Source organism: Neocloeon triangulifer, unplaced genomic scaffold (genome assembly GCF_031216515.1).
Source record: "Neocloeon triangulifer isolate White Clay Creek 2 clone unplaced genomic scaffold, ASM3121651v1 ptg000012l, whole genome shotgun sequence".
NCBI lineage: Eukaryota > Metazoa > Arthropoda > Insecta > Ephemeroptera > Baetidae > Neocloeon > Neocloeon triangulifer.
The window spans coordinates 6193277-6213183 of NW_026775554.1; the positions used below are offsets into that span (position 1 = coordinate 6193277).

Here is a 19907-nt window from a genome sequence, read left to right on the forward strand (position 1 = left end):
CAGTCGGGGGTGTTTAATGGCTCGTGCCAGGTTGTTATTTGGGTTGGTGCCCATTGAGGAGGGGACCGTCAAGGCGCACGGGTCGTCGTCGGTCGGACGGACAGTAGTGCAACGCGGCGGCCGGGACACGCACCCACCATGCACAAGAAGCACAAGGTACTCTCCATCGATTCTCCTTATTCTAAAAATAAAATTATAAATTGATTTTGCAATATCGGGATCAATTTAATTAGACGGAAACTCCGAGACGCCGAGACGAGCCCTGGGAAAAACTAAATTTAAAAATTTCTAGAGAGAGCGGGCTGATTTTGCGTCTTGCTATTTATAGAAGCTTTTTCTCACTAGTGTTATATCGACAGGAGGTTAGTTAGTCATTTCCTCTGGAAGCGCGAAAAAGATCGGTTTCATCAATTCATTTCAATACGTCCAGTTCTGTTGAATTCTTGACTCGGGCGAAAATATAAAATATACGAAAGATATATAAGAGGCGCGCGTCGGACCATCGGCGAAGAGCGGCGCACAATTAAATTTAGATCAAAGGAGGGAATTCTCATCATATATATTTTTATTCTGGGCGAGTGCACGCCGTAAATAAATACAAGAGAGGGGTCCGTGGCGGCGTGTGCAGCGTGTTGGGCAAACGAGCGCGTGTGTTGTTTGTGTACGAAAATGTTAAAAGGCAATTAATCGGCACGCGCAAGTAAATCGTCGGCTCGGTGGAAGAAGCTGCGAAAGGGCCATTATCCGCCGACGACGAGACAGCGAGAGATGAAAAACGTTTTTTCAGTCGACTGACAGGCCGTCATGTTGCCTAGCCCTCTTTGTTGTTAATTTTCGAGACTCGGTAGTAATGCTAGTCAGCCTATCTGGTGTCCCTCCCGCTGACTGATCCAATTTCTTGGCCCAAACCAGAAATCGGGCGGCAAGAACAAGAACAAGCACCAGCAGCAGCTGCAGCTCAAGAGGTCGCCTGGAGATGACGAGCAGGAGCAAAAGACTGAGCTCATTGAAAATCAGCAGAAGGATGAGTCAACAACCCCCGCAGAGGAGGGCGTCGAGGGGGTGCCCGGTCCTGTCGAAATTCGCAATTCAGAAGTCATGGGAAGGTTAGTTTATTTATGATTCATTATTATATTGATTATTTCCAACTAAAAATCAATACAGTTTTATAAGTAATACAGTTTTAAAATAAAACTGATACAATTATATTTAAAAATTAACTAGTTAAATATAATTAACAAAGTTAGAATGAGAAATATGTACAGAAAAAATTAATGGCAGAGATTTTATGAGATAAGGGAATGCTTTTTATATATCTCATATAAAGCAAATTTTGCAAATAAACAACTGCTATAAAGCAACAATTATTATGATGATTGCATGTAAGTTGATTCCATCAAAGATATTCTGTATTAAAAAATCAAGCGATCATATAGGAAAAGAAATTAAAAAATTATGATTCCGTTTATGCGTTTAATATAAAAATAAAGTTATCTTTTTTTCTTTAGTCTGAAAATAAGTTGTTGGCAACCTATTTTTTTTTATAAGCTTATCATAAATTAAAAAAAAAGCACTTTTTGCTAGAAGATTAAGAATCACAATAATATGTTCTATTATTTGATGCTACGATATGAAATTGCTGCTTTATAGTGCACATATACGAGCAATTATAAAAATTGCCTCAGCTCAGCAGTTCATTCATTCCCGAGTCCGCCGTTGGAGTGGGTTTACACGCATTTGCAAAGTTTTTTATTGCTATCAGTAGCATCACATCCGCGATTTCAAGTACCTGCGAGTACTAGAGCATCTAGGTCGGCTCGAAATGAGAAAAGTTGTTTGCGCAGTTGAAAATACACATTTCCACCGGGTTGTGTAATGAAGGCAGCTTTACAGAGCAGCCAAAAACACTCGCTTGACACAACGCGCCTTTCAAATATGCATGAATACTCCTCACAACGCAAGTTCGCTTGCTCGCGCGAGTTGAGTTTGTGCTTTGGTCGAAAATATAAATACGCATGAACATCACTTCTTGCTTATTCAAGAGTTGGAAAGGCCGGTTTATAGAAGGGGAAAAAACAGTTAACTTTTGTGTCTTTCCAGGAAAAAGGGCAAATTTAATTTTTTTAGGGCTTCGTCAATATGCGTGACTTGACTCAAAAAGAGACTTTTGTTGCTCCGCAGTATGTAAACAAAGGTGCCTCTTGTGAATCTTCTTCATGAACGTTGGCAAGGCAGAGCACACGTTTTACTAACTTGTAACGAGATTTATTAATGATATTTTCAATTACCGATTTTGCAAAATTTACTATTCAGCAATTATAATAAAAAGAAAGATTATGCAAAGACATTTATCAAAGCCTTCTGCATAGTAAACTAAATATTAATAGCTGTTAATTTTCAATCATTGAAATTTCACCTTCGTCACGGCTCTGTTTTCAAAATTTGATGAAGAAACTAAACTGAAGCACCGCTGTTATAATTCTATGATTATTACCGTTCACCAGCTGAACAATAGGCCAGCTCGGCTTAATTTCTGCACGCATGGCATCATTTGCGTGGCGCAGCAGAAGCGAACAATAATTTATTTACCAGCACTAGGCAAATTGAATGGAAGAAAATTGAATTGTCCTGCATTATTACTGCTGCGTACACACGTTGTTTGGATTTGCGTTTTAAACCAATCGGGCTTTATCAATCTATTCACTCCTCTGTTTTCAATACATTTTGAAAATCAAGCGTGTCCTGGTTTTATTTACAACAGCGTGAGTTTGATCGTTTATTTGCAAAGGCTGGTTGATCACGATGCAATTAATTTGAGATCTATGACATGCTATTTAAACAGCAGTGCGCGGTCATTTATATTTGCAGATAACCCCATTAAAACGACCAGTCCGTGGAAATGCGATTTTATTTCGAGCACCCATGCGGCCAATGCCAAAGGTTTCATCCGATTGCACAACTTATACACTAGCTTTGGTTGCAATTTGCATTTTACAGCAGATATCGAGCTTTTGTTCAATGGAGGAATAATACAAGCCCGATATTCAAAGCATAAATGCTAGAGATTAAAGAGACTACTTAATTTTCAGCTCTCTTGTGAGATAAATAATGCGCTTCCTCTTAAACGATTGCGCATTGCAACACTGCAGGATCATTTATTTTCATTCGATACGACGTTTTTATCCGCTTTCTACGAGGAAGACCAGAGTAGAAGTGCTTTTATAGACGATGATTAAATTTGAATTCCAAGTGTGCTCTTGAGAAAAAAACATTCCTAGTCAATACAACATTATCATTTTCGTTTCAACGCTCTTTTTATAAAATCTCTGGTTTAGTTTTCTGAGCTCCTCCGTTTTATTTGCTGCCTAATTTTACGAGAAAATATTTCACACTAATTTTTCCTAGTTTAAATTGACCAAGAAATAGAAAACCTTGTTAATTTACAGTTTTAGAAAATTTTGGGCAATATCATAAATGGATAAATCAACTGCGTTGCTTGGCGGAGCAAAGATAATGTTCATGGAACTATTAAATAAATAAGATCAAATTATTGAATCGTTCTTAAATAATTACTGTTAAGTTTATTTGCATATTTCAGATTAATTAAAAATTATGTAGCAACAACACAATTATTTATTACCAAACATTTGAAAATTTTTAATGTGCTGAAAAAATTCGAGAAAACAAAAATAATTTTTTTCCCTTTAGGTTTTTAATTTTTTATGAAACCCCGTAATATGACATATGACACATTACAAATTGCTGGAAGAATGTTTCAATAAAACATGGTTAGGGCCATTTTTTTTAAATCACTTTAAAAAGAAATTTTTTTACAATTTTTTTTAGTTGTAGTCTTGTCGTCTCCAATCAACTGCTGGTCTTATCTAGGAGATGAATTATTTTTCCAGGTATTTGGTAGCTACCCGTGATCTCCGTCCTGGCGAATGGATCTTGCGCAACCTGGAGCCTTTGGTTGTTGGACCCTGCCAGGGTGGTCTGCCCTCCCTTTGTCTCGGCTGTCACGAACCTCTGCAGCTGCCCCTTCGATTAGGATTTCACTGCCCAGACTGCGGGTTGCCCTTGTGCAGCTCAAAGTGCCCTGGTTCTTATCACACGTCGGAATGCGACCTTCTGAAGGAAGGAGGCGCCACTCCTCTCGCACCTGAACTTCTTGACCTGCGCCCTGAACTCTACAATGCCATTGTTCCGCTCAGGGCTCTGGCACTGAGGGACTCTCACCCTGACAAATGGACCGTCATGATGAGGATGGAAGCACACAATGAAATCAGAAAGTGAGCTAAATTTTAAATTTCATGCTTTATTTATTTTATTTTTTTACTTTTGTTATCTACAAATCAAATGTTCTAAAATACCTTTAATTTAGAATAGGAATTTAACCCATATTATTTTTCTATGGTTCTTTATTTTTTAGGTAAAGGATATAACGTTCCAATGTTGGTATTTTTCTGACAAAGAAAATGAAAATCTTTGATTCAACATAGGATAATTTTAATTTTTCATTATCGTTATTATATTTGGTCGTCTGGATATTGTTTATGTATTCCAATTCTGAATTAAAATAGTTAAAGAAGTTCAAACTTTTTTATGAATTCTTTAGTGGCAAAAATTAATCAAAATTAGCCAAAATAGATTTGCTTTCAAGTTAAGACAACCCTGTTTAGCGCTCTTATTTTAATGGAGGTTAAGGTTAGTCTTCCTCCCACACCTGGAATTGATTGTGCGCTTCCAACAGACGATGCCACTTTTATTGAAGACTAAGCTGCACGCGCGGTCTCATATTTTATAAAGAGACTAATCCTTTCCAAGCCAAATCGAACGGAAAGCCGGGCATTTATCTTGTGTGGTGGCTGCCTTAACCAGCACGCAGGAAGAGAAAATCTTTCTTCGCCTGGCTTGTTTGCTTCAAGGAAGTCAAAGATTAGCCACGCACACGGTCCGTTCCCACGGATTTTCTGGGATTTGCCTCGATTTATATTTTCCCAAGAAAGAGCAAACAGATCTCAATCTTTACATTTCATCAACTTTTCTTTTGCCAACGAAAATAATACATAGTTTTTGATAAATGATGAGGTAATTGGCCTCAATTTATCCTAGGCAATTCGTTTTGAATAAACATAATTTAATTTTGTAAGAGGAAGAGATGATTGCGTTAGAGGGCTTGAAAGAGCCCAAGTGGCTTTGCTAATAGGAGCACGTTAGCCACGGCTGTTTATTTAGGATGTGAGGGAGGAGAGAGGTAAATTTGCTTTGTAATTTGTGACTGAATTAACTAAATCTAGCGTCTAAGTCATTAATATTAGAATCCACGTTGACAGAATTTATTAGTTATAACAAGACTGTAAGATAGTTTAGTAAAATTGAATCGTAGCCAACAAATGAAAAATTATTTTACAATTTTTTTATGTAAAAATAAATTTTTGATAGATTTTCCAAGTTTAAACATCTTTAAAAGAATAATAAGTTATTTTTTAAATATTAAATGTAATAAAGCAATTGAAATAATGGTTTCACCTAAATATTTCACTATTTTTTTTGCTTATTTCGAGGCAGACGACCCACTGACTATTTTACTTTTGAAGTATATTTTTTTTAGAATTTTTATATTTTGAAAATTGAAATAAAAAAGAGAGTACTAATTCAATGCCACTTTGGCGCTTTTTTCTACAGAACACGGCCAAACATTTGGCACGCAAACCAGCAGTTGGTCGTGGAACCGATCAGGACCACGTGGAAACTGGCCGACCGCTTTTCCGAGGAAGAAATCCACACAGTGTGCGGCATTCTGGAGGTGAACGCTTTCGAGGTCGGTCCTCAGGGCCGCAGCGTCCGCGCCCTTTACCCTGGGGCGTACTTAATGGCCCATGACTGCACGCCCAACACAAGCCACACGGACGACAGTACCAGCCGCCTCTCGGTGCGTGCCGGGTTGAAAATCAGCAAGGGCGAGTCCATCACCCTGAGCTACGCCTACACCCTCCAGGGCACCCTGCGGAGGCGGCAGCACCTTCGCGAGGGCAAGTTCTTTGATTGCGTGTGTCGCAGGTGCTCGGACAAAACGGAACTCGGCACTTTTTGCAGTGCTCTCCTGGTGAGTACCATAGAATTATGCTATAAACTTTTATTTCTGAATAAGACTACCCGCTAAGCTCCTTCGTCCTGCCGGTTGCATATCCAATTTATTTCAAGGGGCTATCTGCTCTGTGTGTAGCGAAAAAAAATATGTACAAGAATTAATAGCATAACTTGAAAAAAAAAACTATAGGTAAATAATTCAAGATTATTTTCTTTATCTTCATTAATGCGAAAATTAAACAGATATTAAATTTGGTGATAATTTAAAATAAATTTGCCTTTCTTGTTTGTTTTTATGGCAATATTATGTATCAATGCAGTAGCCAGTATGAGAAAAATTCTTTACATTTTATTTATATTTTTGGCTACCTTTGATTCTTAAATTGGTTAATTTATTATCAATTTAAACTTAATTAGATAAGTTCTAAGGCGTCCATAACAAATTCTCTCTTCTTTAAAAATAATCAGAGAATTTCCTCTTAATTCATTGACTGCGGCTTGCACTGCAGTATTATCCCTTTCTCCGAGCCCGCGCCTCAATTTCAATTTATGCAGTGCCGGCAGCTGCCACTAAGTTAATTGTCCTTAATTGTTCACGAAAGCTGAAATCCCTTTCCCAGATTATAATCAGCAGCTGCACCCCCCACTTGTCGCAACACTCATTTCTCACCATACTTATCATTAACTAACTCTTATTAATGCATGCTTCCTTCCTTCCTTCCTTTATTTCACCAAACTTTTGTTCCTTTGCACCTAGTCTATTTTGTGAATCGTTTTTAATTAAACCCCAGCTCTGACAAAGGAACTCGACTCCCACAAACAGTTCACTGAGCGCGTCAAGTGTAAACTGCTGAAAAAAGAGCTTCTCTCTTTGTAATGAGAGACACCGTGGCGTTTTATTTACGTATTCTAAAACGACAAGAAACTTTGCCAATTTTTCACTTTAACAAATGCTAATTGGACAGTCAGTTTTAATTGGGACGTCTGCACGGTCTTTCAAAAACGAATGCATATTAAAAGTTTCAAGTCGAGGAATAAAATGACTAACAAGGGGAGAGACAAACCAGCGAAAACGATTTTCGCTACTTGGAATTTATTGTTTCCGTTTACCGCGGGAAATTGCGAGTTACGAACCATATAGTGCCGCTGTTCATTATATCCGAGTTGCGCCCTCAACCTCTTTGAGATTGCTTTGGAGTGAAACTATTTGGTTTGCATTCCGCTTCCTCCTAATCCCTCTGGTTATATATACAAATATTTTGCTCGGTAGAAATTTTACTTTGATCTTTTGGGAAAATTAAAGTTCAGTTGTTTTATTTTCAGTGTAGATATCACAAGCTCGTCGTTAACTGATACAACTATTGTATAATGATATCTCTAAGTAGTTTTGAAATAACAGGTAATGAAATAAAAATTTTACAAATTGTAAATATTTAAATTATAATTAAGAAAATTAATTGTGTTTAGATTATATTATAAAACAAAAGTGGGGTCTATTCACATCATGAGTTCACACCATTAAATCCCACAAGATAACTGAACTTAAGTTAATATTCATTCACCTTTGTAACAATAAATTATTCAAAATAAACCTTTTAACATCAATTAACTGAACTAAACTAATTTCTGAGTTCAATTATAATTAATCAAATCATTAATTATTTATTGTACATACCATTGGATGTGATGCTCTACTCAAAATAACCAAAAACAACATTCAAGAGAGTTAAATTTAATTCACGATTTATCTTCTCCATGTGAAAATTACTAATGGCGTGTTATTCTCCGTAAAACTCTCTAATTTATAATTGGCCCTTTAAATTACGAAAGTTGAAACTTAAATGCACAGCATGTTTATGTTTGCTCTTTTTGCCAGCATCTGCAGAGTCTGAATCCTTCTCTCCTCGTAAGACACTCGCGGAGTCTTGCGAGAAGGAAAGCCTCTCACAAATTAGCGATAAAAGCAGCCGCAGGAAATAAAGCCTCTTAAGCAAATAACAAATAAATTAGCGCGCACAGGGGCGAAACACATAATAGGCGGATCTCTCGGCGGTGCAGGCGAGTGTCAGAAGCGATTATTTATTTCCCACTGCGTTTCCAAGGGGCCGCCGAATCCCTTGGCCGCAGAGCAAAAAGCGGATCGGCCTCGCGTAAATCAAAAGCCCCTTCGAATCTTTTCTTTTTTTCCATAATATCATATTTCTTTGCGTCTCGCAAAAATAATTCCACCCGAAGGAGGAAAACGGAGCAAAAATTTGGTCAGTAATCCCTTGAGTGACTTTTGGTGTTGCAGTGTCCAAAGTGCGGCGCCCCTCGCGTCCTACCCTCGGACCCGCTCAACGACCAGGCGCCGTGGGAGTGCGTTGCGTGTGGAAGTTACTCGGCCAACGCAACCTCCGTCGATTTGCTGCTGCGGCGCCTTGGAGACGAAGCTGAAGCCATCGATGTCGATGACGTGCCCGCCTTTGAAAAGTTCCTCGTCAAGTACTCGAAACTGTTGCCGCCCAGGTGAGAGTCGATTTCTATTGTCAAAAGGAAAGCAATTTTCTTGATTGCGCACGTCAACTTGAAACTTGATTGTCTTTTGGCTGCACCGCTGTTATTTTGATTAAGTGGGGGCTTCTCAATGTGTGCTTTCATTACATCCATTTACACTTATAGCTTTGACTTCTTTGATCAAGGCAACACTTTCATTGATTAGCTCAGAAGAATCATGTCAACTAATTTATTAATTAAATTATGAGTTAGAAAAAAGTAAATTGAATCACTGAAGACAAAATGACAATTTAATAGGAATCGTAAATGTATGAAAAGGAAAATGCATACATATCAACTTTTAGGTTTTACTTTAAAAAATAAGACAACACGCATTACCTTCTTATGTATGTAATTAAAAACTTATCTTGACAAAAAAAAAGTGAAAAGACGAATTTTAATACAAACTTGAAGTCACGAATTTAATGAAGAAATCACTAATGTTCTAAAACGTGAAATCGCAAATTAAAATTTTTTTGATTTGATCATTGAATATAGCGCTTCTAGGTAATATTTCGCCTAGACTTATTTTTAAGAATTCCATTTTTTTTCTATATGAATATTTAATAACATAAATTTCAATATGAAACTAGATAAACATTGACTGATATTGTTGTTGCAGATAATAAATAATTTTAGGCGTTTTTTCCATTTTCATACTTTTTGTTTCTTCGATTTGAAAACGAATTTACACAGTCAATTTAGCTTATCGAATGGTGCATGACATTTGGGAATTTTTGTACGAGGCATTTGGCTCTAAAAGAGAGACAAATGCGCGTACGTTTATCAATCAGGTGCCAACAACATACATGTTGCAGCGTGTGTGCCCTTTTGATTTCCAATCGTTTTTGTTTTTCATCCGATGAAAGGCCAAACATCACAAATCGTGCTTTGCCTTTATTGAATATTTAAATCACCAACACAACACGGCGCCCTTTTTTCATATATCCCTTTGATAAAAGCTTTTGCACCCATATTGCTCCGATTATTTATTTTTTCTATTTTCTCCACAGCCACTATTTGCTGCTGGGAGTGAAACACTCGCTGTGCCAGTTGTACGGGAAGGTAGCAGAGTATCTCATATCAGATTTGAGCGATGACATGCTCGAAAGGAAGAAAGACATCTGCGAAGAACTGATGCCAATTTTCGACGTTCTCGAGCCTGGCATGTCAAGATTAAGAGGTAGGAGCACCAGCTTGTGTCGATTTTTTTTCCAGATAAGAACTCTTGCATTTTTCATTGCGTCATTTATCATTTGCATGCATAAAATTTTAATTTATTTTTTATTTGTCACAGAAAATTTTCATCTTTTTATTAATTTTGTGAAATATGGATTTATACTGTGACAGTGTGACTTTAATTAATGGTCTGCTTAGAATACTGTTGATTATGTTAGATTTTTTTTTTTAATTGGCTTGTCTTCGATGGATTTTCGAGTTGCCAACTGTTTAATAGAGAAAGTATTATTGAAAAAACACCTATTTAAAAACCAGCTTTCATAATAAGAGGAGATCGTCTGTTTGTCTCTCACTTTTAATCATCCCATTTTATCAAAGAAAAATGTGCGCCTTTTTGATGCAACTAATAAGAAAAGTTGAAAGATAGTTTCTGTGGTGTGATGGGTAGAAAAATAATTGCACGTCGCAATTTAATCCTTTCTTAGGAGTACCTCTCCGTGATTAATAAAATGCAGGCGCTGTGAAAAACTCATTTCGCTGCACAAGAAAGTCTCTGAAGCACCTGGTTTGTCCTTTGAGAGAAGGTCTAAATTAAAATTTCAAATCAGTGTCAAAAAGGGGGAAAGAAATTTAATTAAGGACGCGTCGCCTTTAAATTATTGCCCTCGGCGTATTACATTACACAAACATGCTTTTGTGCGGTTCAGTTGCTTTCGTGTGGGATGGGTTTTGGAGCGAGTTTATGCAAATTTTCGTTAGAGCAGAGAAGGATAAAGTCATGTTATCTCAAAATGCAAATTGGATTCAACATTGTAAGGAAGAAAAATATTTATGTACTTAAAATTCAAAATTTGTCGGGATTTGTATAACAATTTTTTTCTAATAACATTCCTGGATTTTATTGAGGAATTACAGTTCAGTTTAGCTCCGACTGGAGAAGTTAAAAAAGTTTTAAAAATATAGCATGTCCGGTCAGATTCGCATCTAATTAATAATGATAACATTAAAAAACTGGAAAAAAAATTAATTTTAGGCAATTTTTTTCACTTGCATTGTGCCGATTGCATTTTATTTTTTATATCTTAATCAACATTAAACCTTGGCTTTATACCAAATCAACGTTTCATTTATTTTTATTTGATTAAAAAAAAATCAATTTTTACCTCTTAAATTTATTATTTCTTGTTAGGCATGACTTTATATGAACTCCACGCTCCTCTTATGGTTTTGGCGACGAGAGCATTTGAGGCCCGAAACATCAACAAGAAGGACTTGCAGTACCAGATGAAAAAGGTCGCCCAGTGTCTGGAACAGGCGGCAGAAATTCTCAAACTGGACCCCGAAGGATCTTCTGAGAGACAGATGGCCGACGCCGCGGCCCAAGCGTTGGTCCAGGTGAACGAGTGGCGCAAACAGATCGCCAACAAGAAGTGATTAAAGCACCCAACTAATTACTGTGTTAAAAAGAAATCGAACTTGACTCCCAACCAATCTTATTCCCCATAGCTTTAAATTTCATTCGAGGGTCTGTGAAATTTCAGAAAATTCCACTTTTCGATCCTGATAAATCAAAAACTCAACCAACAAATAGGAAAATATTTTTGGACTAAATTTTTTTGCTGGAAGAAAAATTCAAAAATCTTTCACTTGGAAAGTTTTTTGTTATTCTTGTCCTAAAAGTGATATGATAAAATTCATCTTAAATATTTTGCACAGAATTTATAAGGTTTTGTTATAATATTGTACTATCTTATTTATTTTACCAAATTCCAGACCCTTCTAATCAGATTTATGGACCGTTGTGAGCATTTAAGAGCCTTATTTTAATTTATTTGGAAATTGACGGCTCTAAATCTGTTGATATGGGGCTTGCAAAAGAAACTTGTCAATCTGGAAAATTGGCAATCTGCATAAAAAATTGGCACTTTTTAGACTCGTAAAATGACCAATCCCCATAACATAAGATGAGCCTCTTTATAACCTTGTTTTCCAGACTAAATTTTACTACCATTCCCTTATTTTTCCTTTATTCGTTTAGTTTAAGACCAACACTTTAATATCGCAAGTAACGTATAAGGACCCAAGATATAAAACCAAAGACAAATTGGAATTCCCTCTTCTCACCCAACTCAGTCAGTAGGTTTCTCTTTTTGTACCCCGGCGAAATGGTGTGTCTAATAAACAAGGCAACCGCCGCTTTAGGACAACACACACAACAACTTTTGTTTTTTATTGGCAACATCTGACACAAGTAAAGTACATACGCGCGGAGAGAGCTAGAACAATAAAATAGTCGTTGTCGGGGCCGCGGCTGGGGCTCATTCAGCCGCGACCCCGACCACTCAGTCTTTTTCCTTCGCTTTTTTTCCCCATTTTAAAAAAAGCTGCGATTCTTTGAGATCCTTCACACGACGGTCGAGTTGACCTCGGACGGCACCGGCGCCTGCACGGCCGTCGTCCCTGGAGGCGGCACCGCCTCCGGAGGCTCAAACCACGGCAGGAACAGGTGGCAGAATGTGGCTCGGAACTGGCGGCTCATGGCGCAGTACAGCAGAAAGTTGACGGCGCCGTTGAACAGCGCCAGCAGGTCCAGCATTTCGCCCAGCACCTGGTAGCAAGTTTGGAAGAAGCACGGACCCTTCATGCCGCTCAACACACCCAGCACTGCCTGCGAAAATATTTATGAAGCACAATTTTATTTATTTGTTTATTTTGTAAATACAGAACACCATTTAATTAGTTTTTTATTTCATTATTTAAATTTCAAATATTTCAATTAAAATAGTTTTGATTTACAAAATTATTAGAATTCCTCAATAATTATAAGACCTCAAATCTTTATATTTATACAGAATATAAATTCCAAATATTTTAATGTTTTATGATTTTATGTATGGTTTGTACTTTATTGAACTCTTTAGATGCGACTCAGGTGTTAAAAAATTGAAATTTTGTATGTGTTCTCATTTGTATGCAATAACAATAATCTAAAAAAATCGTAAATGACATGAAGGTATGAAATTTAATCTTTCAAAATTCACATATATATTTTTTTTACTGATTTGCAGTTTTACTCAGTTTTAATATTGAATATTTTGTAAATTTTTTATGATATTCATATTTTTCTAAGTAAATATAAACGTTTCTGAGCATTATAAAAAAATAATCGATCGACTATAATTTTCAAGTCTACGCACACCAGCATAACACTTTTCAAACTTGTGGTTTTAAAATGCTGGTGATGGGAGTTTGTAATCGACTTTTTATGTTCTCTGCAGCAAAATGAGAGCGCTGCACTGGATGAATAAGTGATGAGGCAGGTTATGTTGATGCTGAGTTTGGCCAAAGTTTCTTATTTTTTATTCATTTAGCCGTTCCGAGCAGCTTACATTGTTGTTAATGTGAGAGCTGTGTGTCAGAATGATAATCAGCTTTTAAAAACGCGCATGACTGCATAAACATGCTGTTGTTTATTAATTATGAAAAATAAATTGCTAAAAAAATGTTTACCTAAATTTAATGCTTTTCACACATTTCCCCCCTCTAAGTTTGCGGGGATGTTAAGTAAACATAAAATATACATATTGTATTTTAAATATGTAACACGATTTTTTTTTTCGATTATTGTCAGGTACAAATTTAAACAACTTTTTCAACAATTGAAAAAAGAAAATTGGCGCAGAAACTTATTCCATGATCTTTTTCATATTTTGATTCGCTAAGTCCATAGAGGTTTTCTAGTATTGATTTATGCTCGGCATAGCAAAGGGGTGCGGGCTCTTCGTGGATATCATATCGGAAAATAATAATTGGAATAAATTATATAATACGTCTATAGGCAATATTGATCAAAACGCACTACACATTTTTTGCTTAGCGCAGAAGTGAGATGAAAAGTTTTTATGACATTGAGATTTACATTCAGCAGCAGCTCTTTCCGCACAGACACACCTTTAAAAAATTCCTCTCACTCAGAACTTTGCTCTTCACTGCGTATATTCAAATCAAAAATTCAGCTTCCCTTGAGATGTCCCAAGTTTCAAAACTCACCAGACCTTTGGGATGTGCAAGGAAGATAAATTTTGGAATCTCTCAGCTACGCACAAAATTGAAAATACAGAGGGAAAATGGTCTGTATATTGTCATTCGAAATTATTATACCTCTGGTAGGGATATCGATGATAAATTACAAAGGCATTACTCAAAGTCAGGTGCCCTACTTGCATATCTCGGTGAAAAACCTTAATCGGTCTTTGAATAGTTGTCTCGATCGCATTGTACAGAAAGGAATGCTGGCGGAAAATGTGGAAAACTACATCAGTGCGCATCCAGAGCAAAAAACACGTCTGCATTCTACCGACTGCACATGTAATGCTTCAATCAACATCACACGGCAATTAATTATATTATGCGCCTATTCAAAAAGCACTAGTGGAAAATGCAGCAGCAATTATTCCTTTGTTAGTTAACAACGTCATTCAATTAATTTGAATTAATTTTGTCTTTTCTGTGAAAACGTTGCTAGTTAGATTATCGAAGTGCTGCTTTTTCCGTCCCAATTGCGACGTAAAAGTTTAGAACAGGGGATTAAGCGTGCAGGGGACATTTTCTGGTGGGTGGGTTAAGACCCGACTCACCTGTGGCAATTCCGTTGCAAGGAAGAGCAGAGTGACGGCCACCAGCATCCGAGTCGTCCTATCCGTCCTTTGAGAGATCCTTTTCCCCCGGCTCGAATTTTCCTCCCCGGAGAGCCTAATCTGGATCTAGAACCAAAACACAAACACATATGGAGCGGCTTTAATTTTTTGTAGTGTTTAGTTAGAGAAGGACAAAAAATTATCCTGATGTTTCCTTGGGTTTGTATTTTTCATGCAAAAATTCATCATTGTTTTGGAACAGATATACAAGTAATGCTTTTTTTTTTAATTGCTAACACCTTAATTCGATTTTCTCTCTTTTTTATTAATCAAATTTTTATTTATGAATTCATGGATGACGTGTTTGGTCAGGAATTGTGGATTGCGTGCGGGCTGGTGTAAAAGTCTTTTAAATAATTCTCTCTCCGAAATTCATTCTACCAATAAATATTTGCAAATTTGGCAATCCCGATTTATTATACAATATTTGAGAGCAGAAGCAGGTTTTTTTTTTACTTTTCCACAACAACATTTAGAGATATTTTTGGATTAGCGACTATTCTTGACGGAGATTCAGGTGAGTTGAAAAAATGTCATAATTTACCATGGGGAAGTTTTCAGGGGTAGTCAGCAGTTTTTGCGAGTGCTGGTGGGCCTTGAGAAGAGCCCTGACGAGGCAAAGACTCAGGGCCGAGAGCAGCAGACAGGGCAGAAGCTTGAGCACGCACCCGTTGAACCAGAAGTGGAAGTGGTAAAGAGCGCCTCCTGCAAACAAAAACAACAAATTATCTGCCGAGGTGCGGAAACCGTAAATCCAATTGGGATCGCGGTAAATCTCAGTTTTTGCTGCTGCGGGAAATAAATCCCCGCAGCGGGAGAATAAAATTCCGGGTGCGTAATGAGCATTCGCGCCTCGCACTTTGTGTGCGCCTGTTTGCTCGCGTTTTATGGCGGAATGATTTGCGACAGGGCGCATAATGAAGTGTACTGCGGTACGGTGGGAACCGCAACACGTGTGCCGCTGGTGCTCATAAAAGTGGCCGTAAATGAGGAAAAAGAGGAGAGGTCTCGAGTGGCACCGATGATAAAATTCGTTCCTCCCGTGTGTGCACTCAAGACAATGAGTTTGCACTGACAGCTAAATCAGCAAATGCCTCTTGTAAGTCTACGATTTAATCAAATAAATTTAATAGAAAACTGCTGGTTTGAAAAAAAAAACACCTTTTAAATTTTATAGAACAGATATTTGGAAAGCATTAGTGGTTTGAAGAAAAATCCACAATGTTTATGATAAAGGATAAGGAAAATATTAATTTTTATTTTATAATCATCTCAAATTTAATATTTAGAAATTCCTGACACCACGCATTTCAAACTTTTTTAACAATAAATTGTTTGAAAGTTTCCTTATAAGAAGACATATTAGTTATGCCTGGACAACAGCTGGAAAGCTTTGAATCATCACCGTCAATTTTAATCCAAAATTTGTGTTCTAAAAACATTCTGGCGCATTCTGGAATAGTTTAGCAAAACTCTATTAGGATCCTCATAGTTATGGAAGAAGTTTGAATCTCAAAAAATGTCCAGGGCCATTAAGATGTCAATCTTTTTTAAATAATTATTTTTGTTTTCAATTTATACAAAATTTAATGGTATTTTTAGGCTTGTAATGAGGAGTTTATTTTTTATTTATTATAAACAGCTAGCAATACCAAAATACTCAATATCATCAAAGGTTTCTGAGAACAGGCACTTAAAAATCTTATTTTTTTCCATCCGCTATTTACTCAAACCGCCTCAAACCACCTGAAAGAGCCTTTTCCATCAAATTGTAAATCTAAGAGACACAAGAAACAACCGAAATTTGGATTCGACAGGCAGGAAATCGAAAGGAAGCAAACAACCGTTAAGATTTCTCTCTCGTTTAACCTTTTTTCCTCCTTTCACTCGATCCATCAGGAAAATTTCTGCGCTTCTTTTCCTCGTTTTGTAAATTGGACAGTTGCCTGTTTTTCCTTTTATTGCATCGTGCGGCAACAAGCATGGCAGTTCTGAGTTCATACACGTTTCACGTGCTACAGCAGTCGATGAAAAATAAAGGGTTAACGTGGGTTGTATCAGCAGGCGTCGAAGCCTATTTTTCAACAAGAGTGCGAGAGAAAGAGGTGCGAAGTATTGATTTCCAAGCAAATATTTGCCAACGCAGGCATTTAAGCTCCACTTGAAATAAATTAGAAAAAGAGACGTTTTGAATAATATTTTCGTATGATTGGCGAAAAATACATTGAATAAAGAGGATGAAAAAGATGCGACGGAGTGACGACTAAGGGAAAATTCACCAAGGGGTTTACATTCGCAGAGAGGGCAATTTTCAATTTGCTCCAAAATACGTCAAGAGAAGGCTTTTCAATAGAACTCTCATTTTGCGCACAAATAATTCCAGCAGAAAACGAAGCTACGTGTTGCAAATGAAAAGGTTCAAGAACAATTCAGTGATTTCTATCACAGAGATGACACTTATTAAAAACACTGAAAGAACTTTCTAAAAATAAGAATATATGTTTCATCACGCAAGAAATATTAAAAGATTTATTTTCGTTTCCTCGTCTGAATTTCAAGAATGAGCTTATTGCAAAAATTTTTATAAATATTTTCCTTTATTCCGTTTCACTGAATCCAATTAAGGATTCAAATAATATTCATTTCAACGCTCACCGATGACGACTTCCATTTTCGATTTTTGTTCATCAAAATTATTTGTATTGGAAGATTGAAGATTACCTTAACAATCTTTAAGGAAAAACTTATTAATAAGTAATTATAAGAAATAATAGAGTAATATAAAATCAATGTTCAAAAAAATCTGCGCACCTTCGAAGTGGGATATTTATAAATTCGTTTTTTTTTCTTTCTGCTTTTTTATTGAAATTAATTTTTTTTTTCAATTATTTTATTTATGAAATGAACATCTTGATGAAGAAAATGTGTGGATTTTTCTGATTAATAATAAGAAGATAAGATTAAAATATCTCTTTTAAAATTATGCAATTGCTATAAGTAGAATCTCTCATCAAACATCATTTCTTGACAATTATTAATTGGTATGATTAATTAATTTGAAAAACTCTTATAATCTTAATATACTAAAAAGCACAAAAAAAATTATTATAATAATAATGATGATAAAAAAATTAATTGGATGAACCGCGTATTAATTTTAGAAAGAAAAATATTTTTGGCATTTATTTGGTAAAATTAATTTAATATTAAAATGATTGTTACTTGCAAGAAAACAAGGAAATGGTGGCTTGTTCAATTAATAAATTAATTAAAATTGAATTTCCAAGAACAAGTTTAAAATTGTATGATGTATCTCAAAATTGGGCAGGGATATTGCCTCGTTCATTTCGAAACTATTTGGATTATTTGCTATTCCAAAAAACCTTATGAAGTTCTAGTTTTTTTCAAACTACAACAAATCAAAGTAATTGTTTCCACCCGACAAACGACCACAACAAAATAAATTTTGTCTCAATATTTTTGCAAAGGAATGTGTGTCATCATCACTCACCATCCCGCTGGGCCAACTCGCTGAGGGTGATTAAGTGCCTGGTGTGCGGCCACTCGTCCGATGAGCGTTGGGTCAGCGTGAAGCAGAGGAAGGAGGGCACGCACAGCACGACGGCCAGCGCCAGGCAGCCGATCAACGCCACGGTCAGTGCCGTGTCCGAGTCGGCAGTCCGGCGTCCAGCGCCGCGACCAGGAGTCAGCTGGGCCAACGTCAGACAGCGCCAGGTGGCCAGTAACAGTGTCAGCAGCACGGAAGCGGTGTGCAATACCTGAGTGGGCAGACAGACAAAACTATAGAGTAGTCTGGGCAATACATAGTAAGTTTAGACAGTTGGTGCGTGTAAAAACCTTAAGCTTACAAAGTTACTTTTAAATTTTCTTCAAATTATTTGCAGGTTAAGTCGTATTTTCAATTGAAGAAACACCAACAATAAGGAGTGTAAATTATTTCCTAATAATAAGTCAAGCAAGGTAGACACGTCTGCATAGGTTTGAAATTGAACAAAAATCAGCTAAATAAAATATTTATTTTTATCTTAAAAATAATACTCAAACGAAAATTTGCAGAGTGATCCATACTATCAAAATTCATGTTTAAAGAAACTATGAGAGGCTCTAACTTAATTTGTTAGAAAGCAAAAACTAAATTCTTGAGGCAACAAGTAACCAGAATTTGAACTGAATCTGAAAATTAAAAATTTTAACTGCTCAAAGTTGCGAGACTCATTTAAATGGTAAATATTTCTCTACCTCTGATTTAAAAAAAAAACTATCTGCTGTATCCACCACTTGGAACGCTAACAGAATAGTTCAGCTTTGTTTTTTCTCGCACAAGTGATTCATGTTGGAGCTCCATTAGTGGGTATTCGAGTGATACTTTAATGTGTAGGAGATCTCGGTAGACTGAGTAAATATAAATCAAGAGTTCAGCTTTTTACCAGTTTCATTCACTTGCTATAAAGCGGATTTTCCTGGACAGGGAAAAGCAAAAAGTGCGCAGTTTGTCATTCAACCATAAGCAGGCGGTTTGGTGTGTGTTGGATAGATAAAAGCATCTACTTTTAAAATCCTACTTTTTATTTGGAGTCTCGCCCAAATCAGACAAGCAGTGCTATTTTCAGTGATTTTTTTTAATTAGAATTCCGTCCAGCTTTGGACGAAATAAAATTTTTTTAATTTAGAAATAAGTAAAAATTATAATATTTTTTTTTTAATTTTAGGAGTGAAGAAAGAAGTTTTGTTCCCGATGAAAATTTTAACAAAATCCTCTCTGACAAACATAATATCAGTCAAATAAATCTTAACAAGGGTGAAATTTGCTGTTAATGCTTCACTGCGGATAGCAATTTAACTTTAAACATGAATTTTCCTCTTTGGACAGAGAATAAGTAATGTTCTTTGAAACAAAACAATTTGCCAAAAGCTTCAAAAAGTCGATAATTTAATAGCAAGGAGCGCTTTCAATGCTCGGCCATGCGTGGATTTTTGTTCCTCCGGCGGCACTTGCTAAAGAGAGAGACGTGAATTTAAACCCTTTGTGTTTTCATTAAATTTCGCCCTCATCAGATCAAAAGAAATCCAACTTCTGCTCTTTGTACAGTCTGCAAAGATTCATTCAATCACATAATTAAACGTCAAAAGGCTACCCAATGCTTACTCAAGTATTTGGAGTTGATTTAATGGTGGTATTTTTTATGCGCTTCACTCACAGACGCATCGATCCACCGAGCCAATCAGATTATGAATAACCATTGATCTTATTGAAATGTATAAACGAATGAATTTCCAGCTTTATTGAAATGTTTTGATCTCTCAACTTCAAAACACACCGTGCCTTGGTGCACGTGGCACTTTTATTTGAGCATATCAGCGAAAAAGCACAAAATTTGGCGT

At 36.5% G+C, this 19907-nt stretch overlaps 2 protein-coding genes across 2 annotated transcripts in view; one reads left to right on the forward strand and one right to left on the reverse strand.

Moving 5' to 3' along the window:
- Positions 1 to 12026, forward strand: LOC132197650 (SET domain-containing protein SmydA-8). Its single transcript, XM_059621057.1, has 7 exons — positions 1 to 156; positions 913 to 1106; positions 3909 to 4292; positions 5689 to 6109; positions 8387 to 8601; positions 9642 to 9811; positions 10997 to 12026. Exons 1-7 carry the CDS (start codon positions 139 to 141, stop codon positions 11239 to 11241), a joined length of 1647 nt encoding a protein of 548 aa, XP_059477040.1. The 5' UTR covers positions 1 to 138; the 3' UTR covers positions 11242 to 12026.
- The window catches only part of LOC132197651 (G-protein coupled receptor dmsr-1-like), an 18271-nt gene continuing 10377 nt past the window's right edge, over positions 12014 to 19907 (reverse strand). The window contains exons 4-7 of the mRNA XM_059621058.1: positions 18016 to 18283; positions 15049 to 15209; positions 14445 to 14570; positions 12014 to 12475 (exon numbers count right to left, since the gene is read on the reverse strand). Coding sequence (XP_059477041.1) covers positions 12212 to 12475; positions 14445 to 14570; positions 15049 to 15209; positions 18016 to 18283 — 819 coding nt within the window. The 3' untranslated portion in view covers positions 12014 to 12211. The remainder of the gene's footprint in view (positions 12476 to 14444; positions 14571 to 15048; positions 15210 to 18015; positions 18284 to 19907) is intronic.

What these genes read in the sequence shown, in the direction of transcription:
- LOC132197650 (XM_059621057.1), top strand. An exon ending in GCACACAATGAAATCAGAAA is followed by an intron (nt 4,293 to 5,688) that starts GTGAGCTAAATT and finishes TTTTTTCTACAG; the next exon opens with AACACGGCCAAACATTTGGC. An exon ending in TGGCATGTCAAGATTAAGAG is followed by an intron (nt 9,812 to 10,996) that starts GTAGGAGCACCA and finishes ATTTCTTGTTAG; the next exon opens with GCATGACTTTATATGAACTC.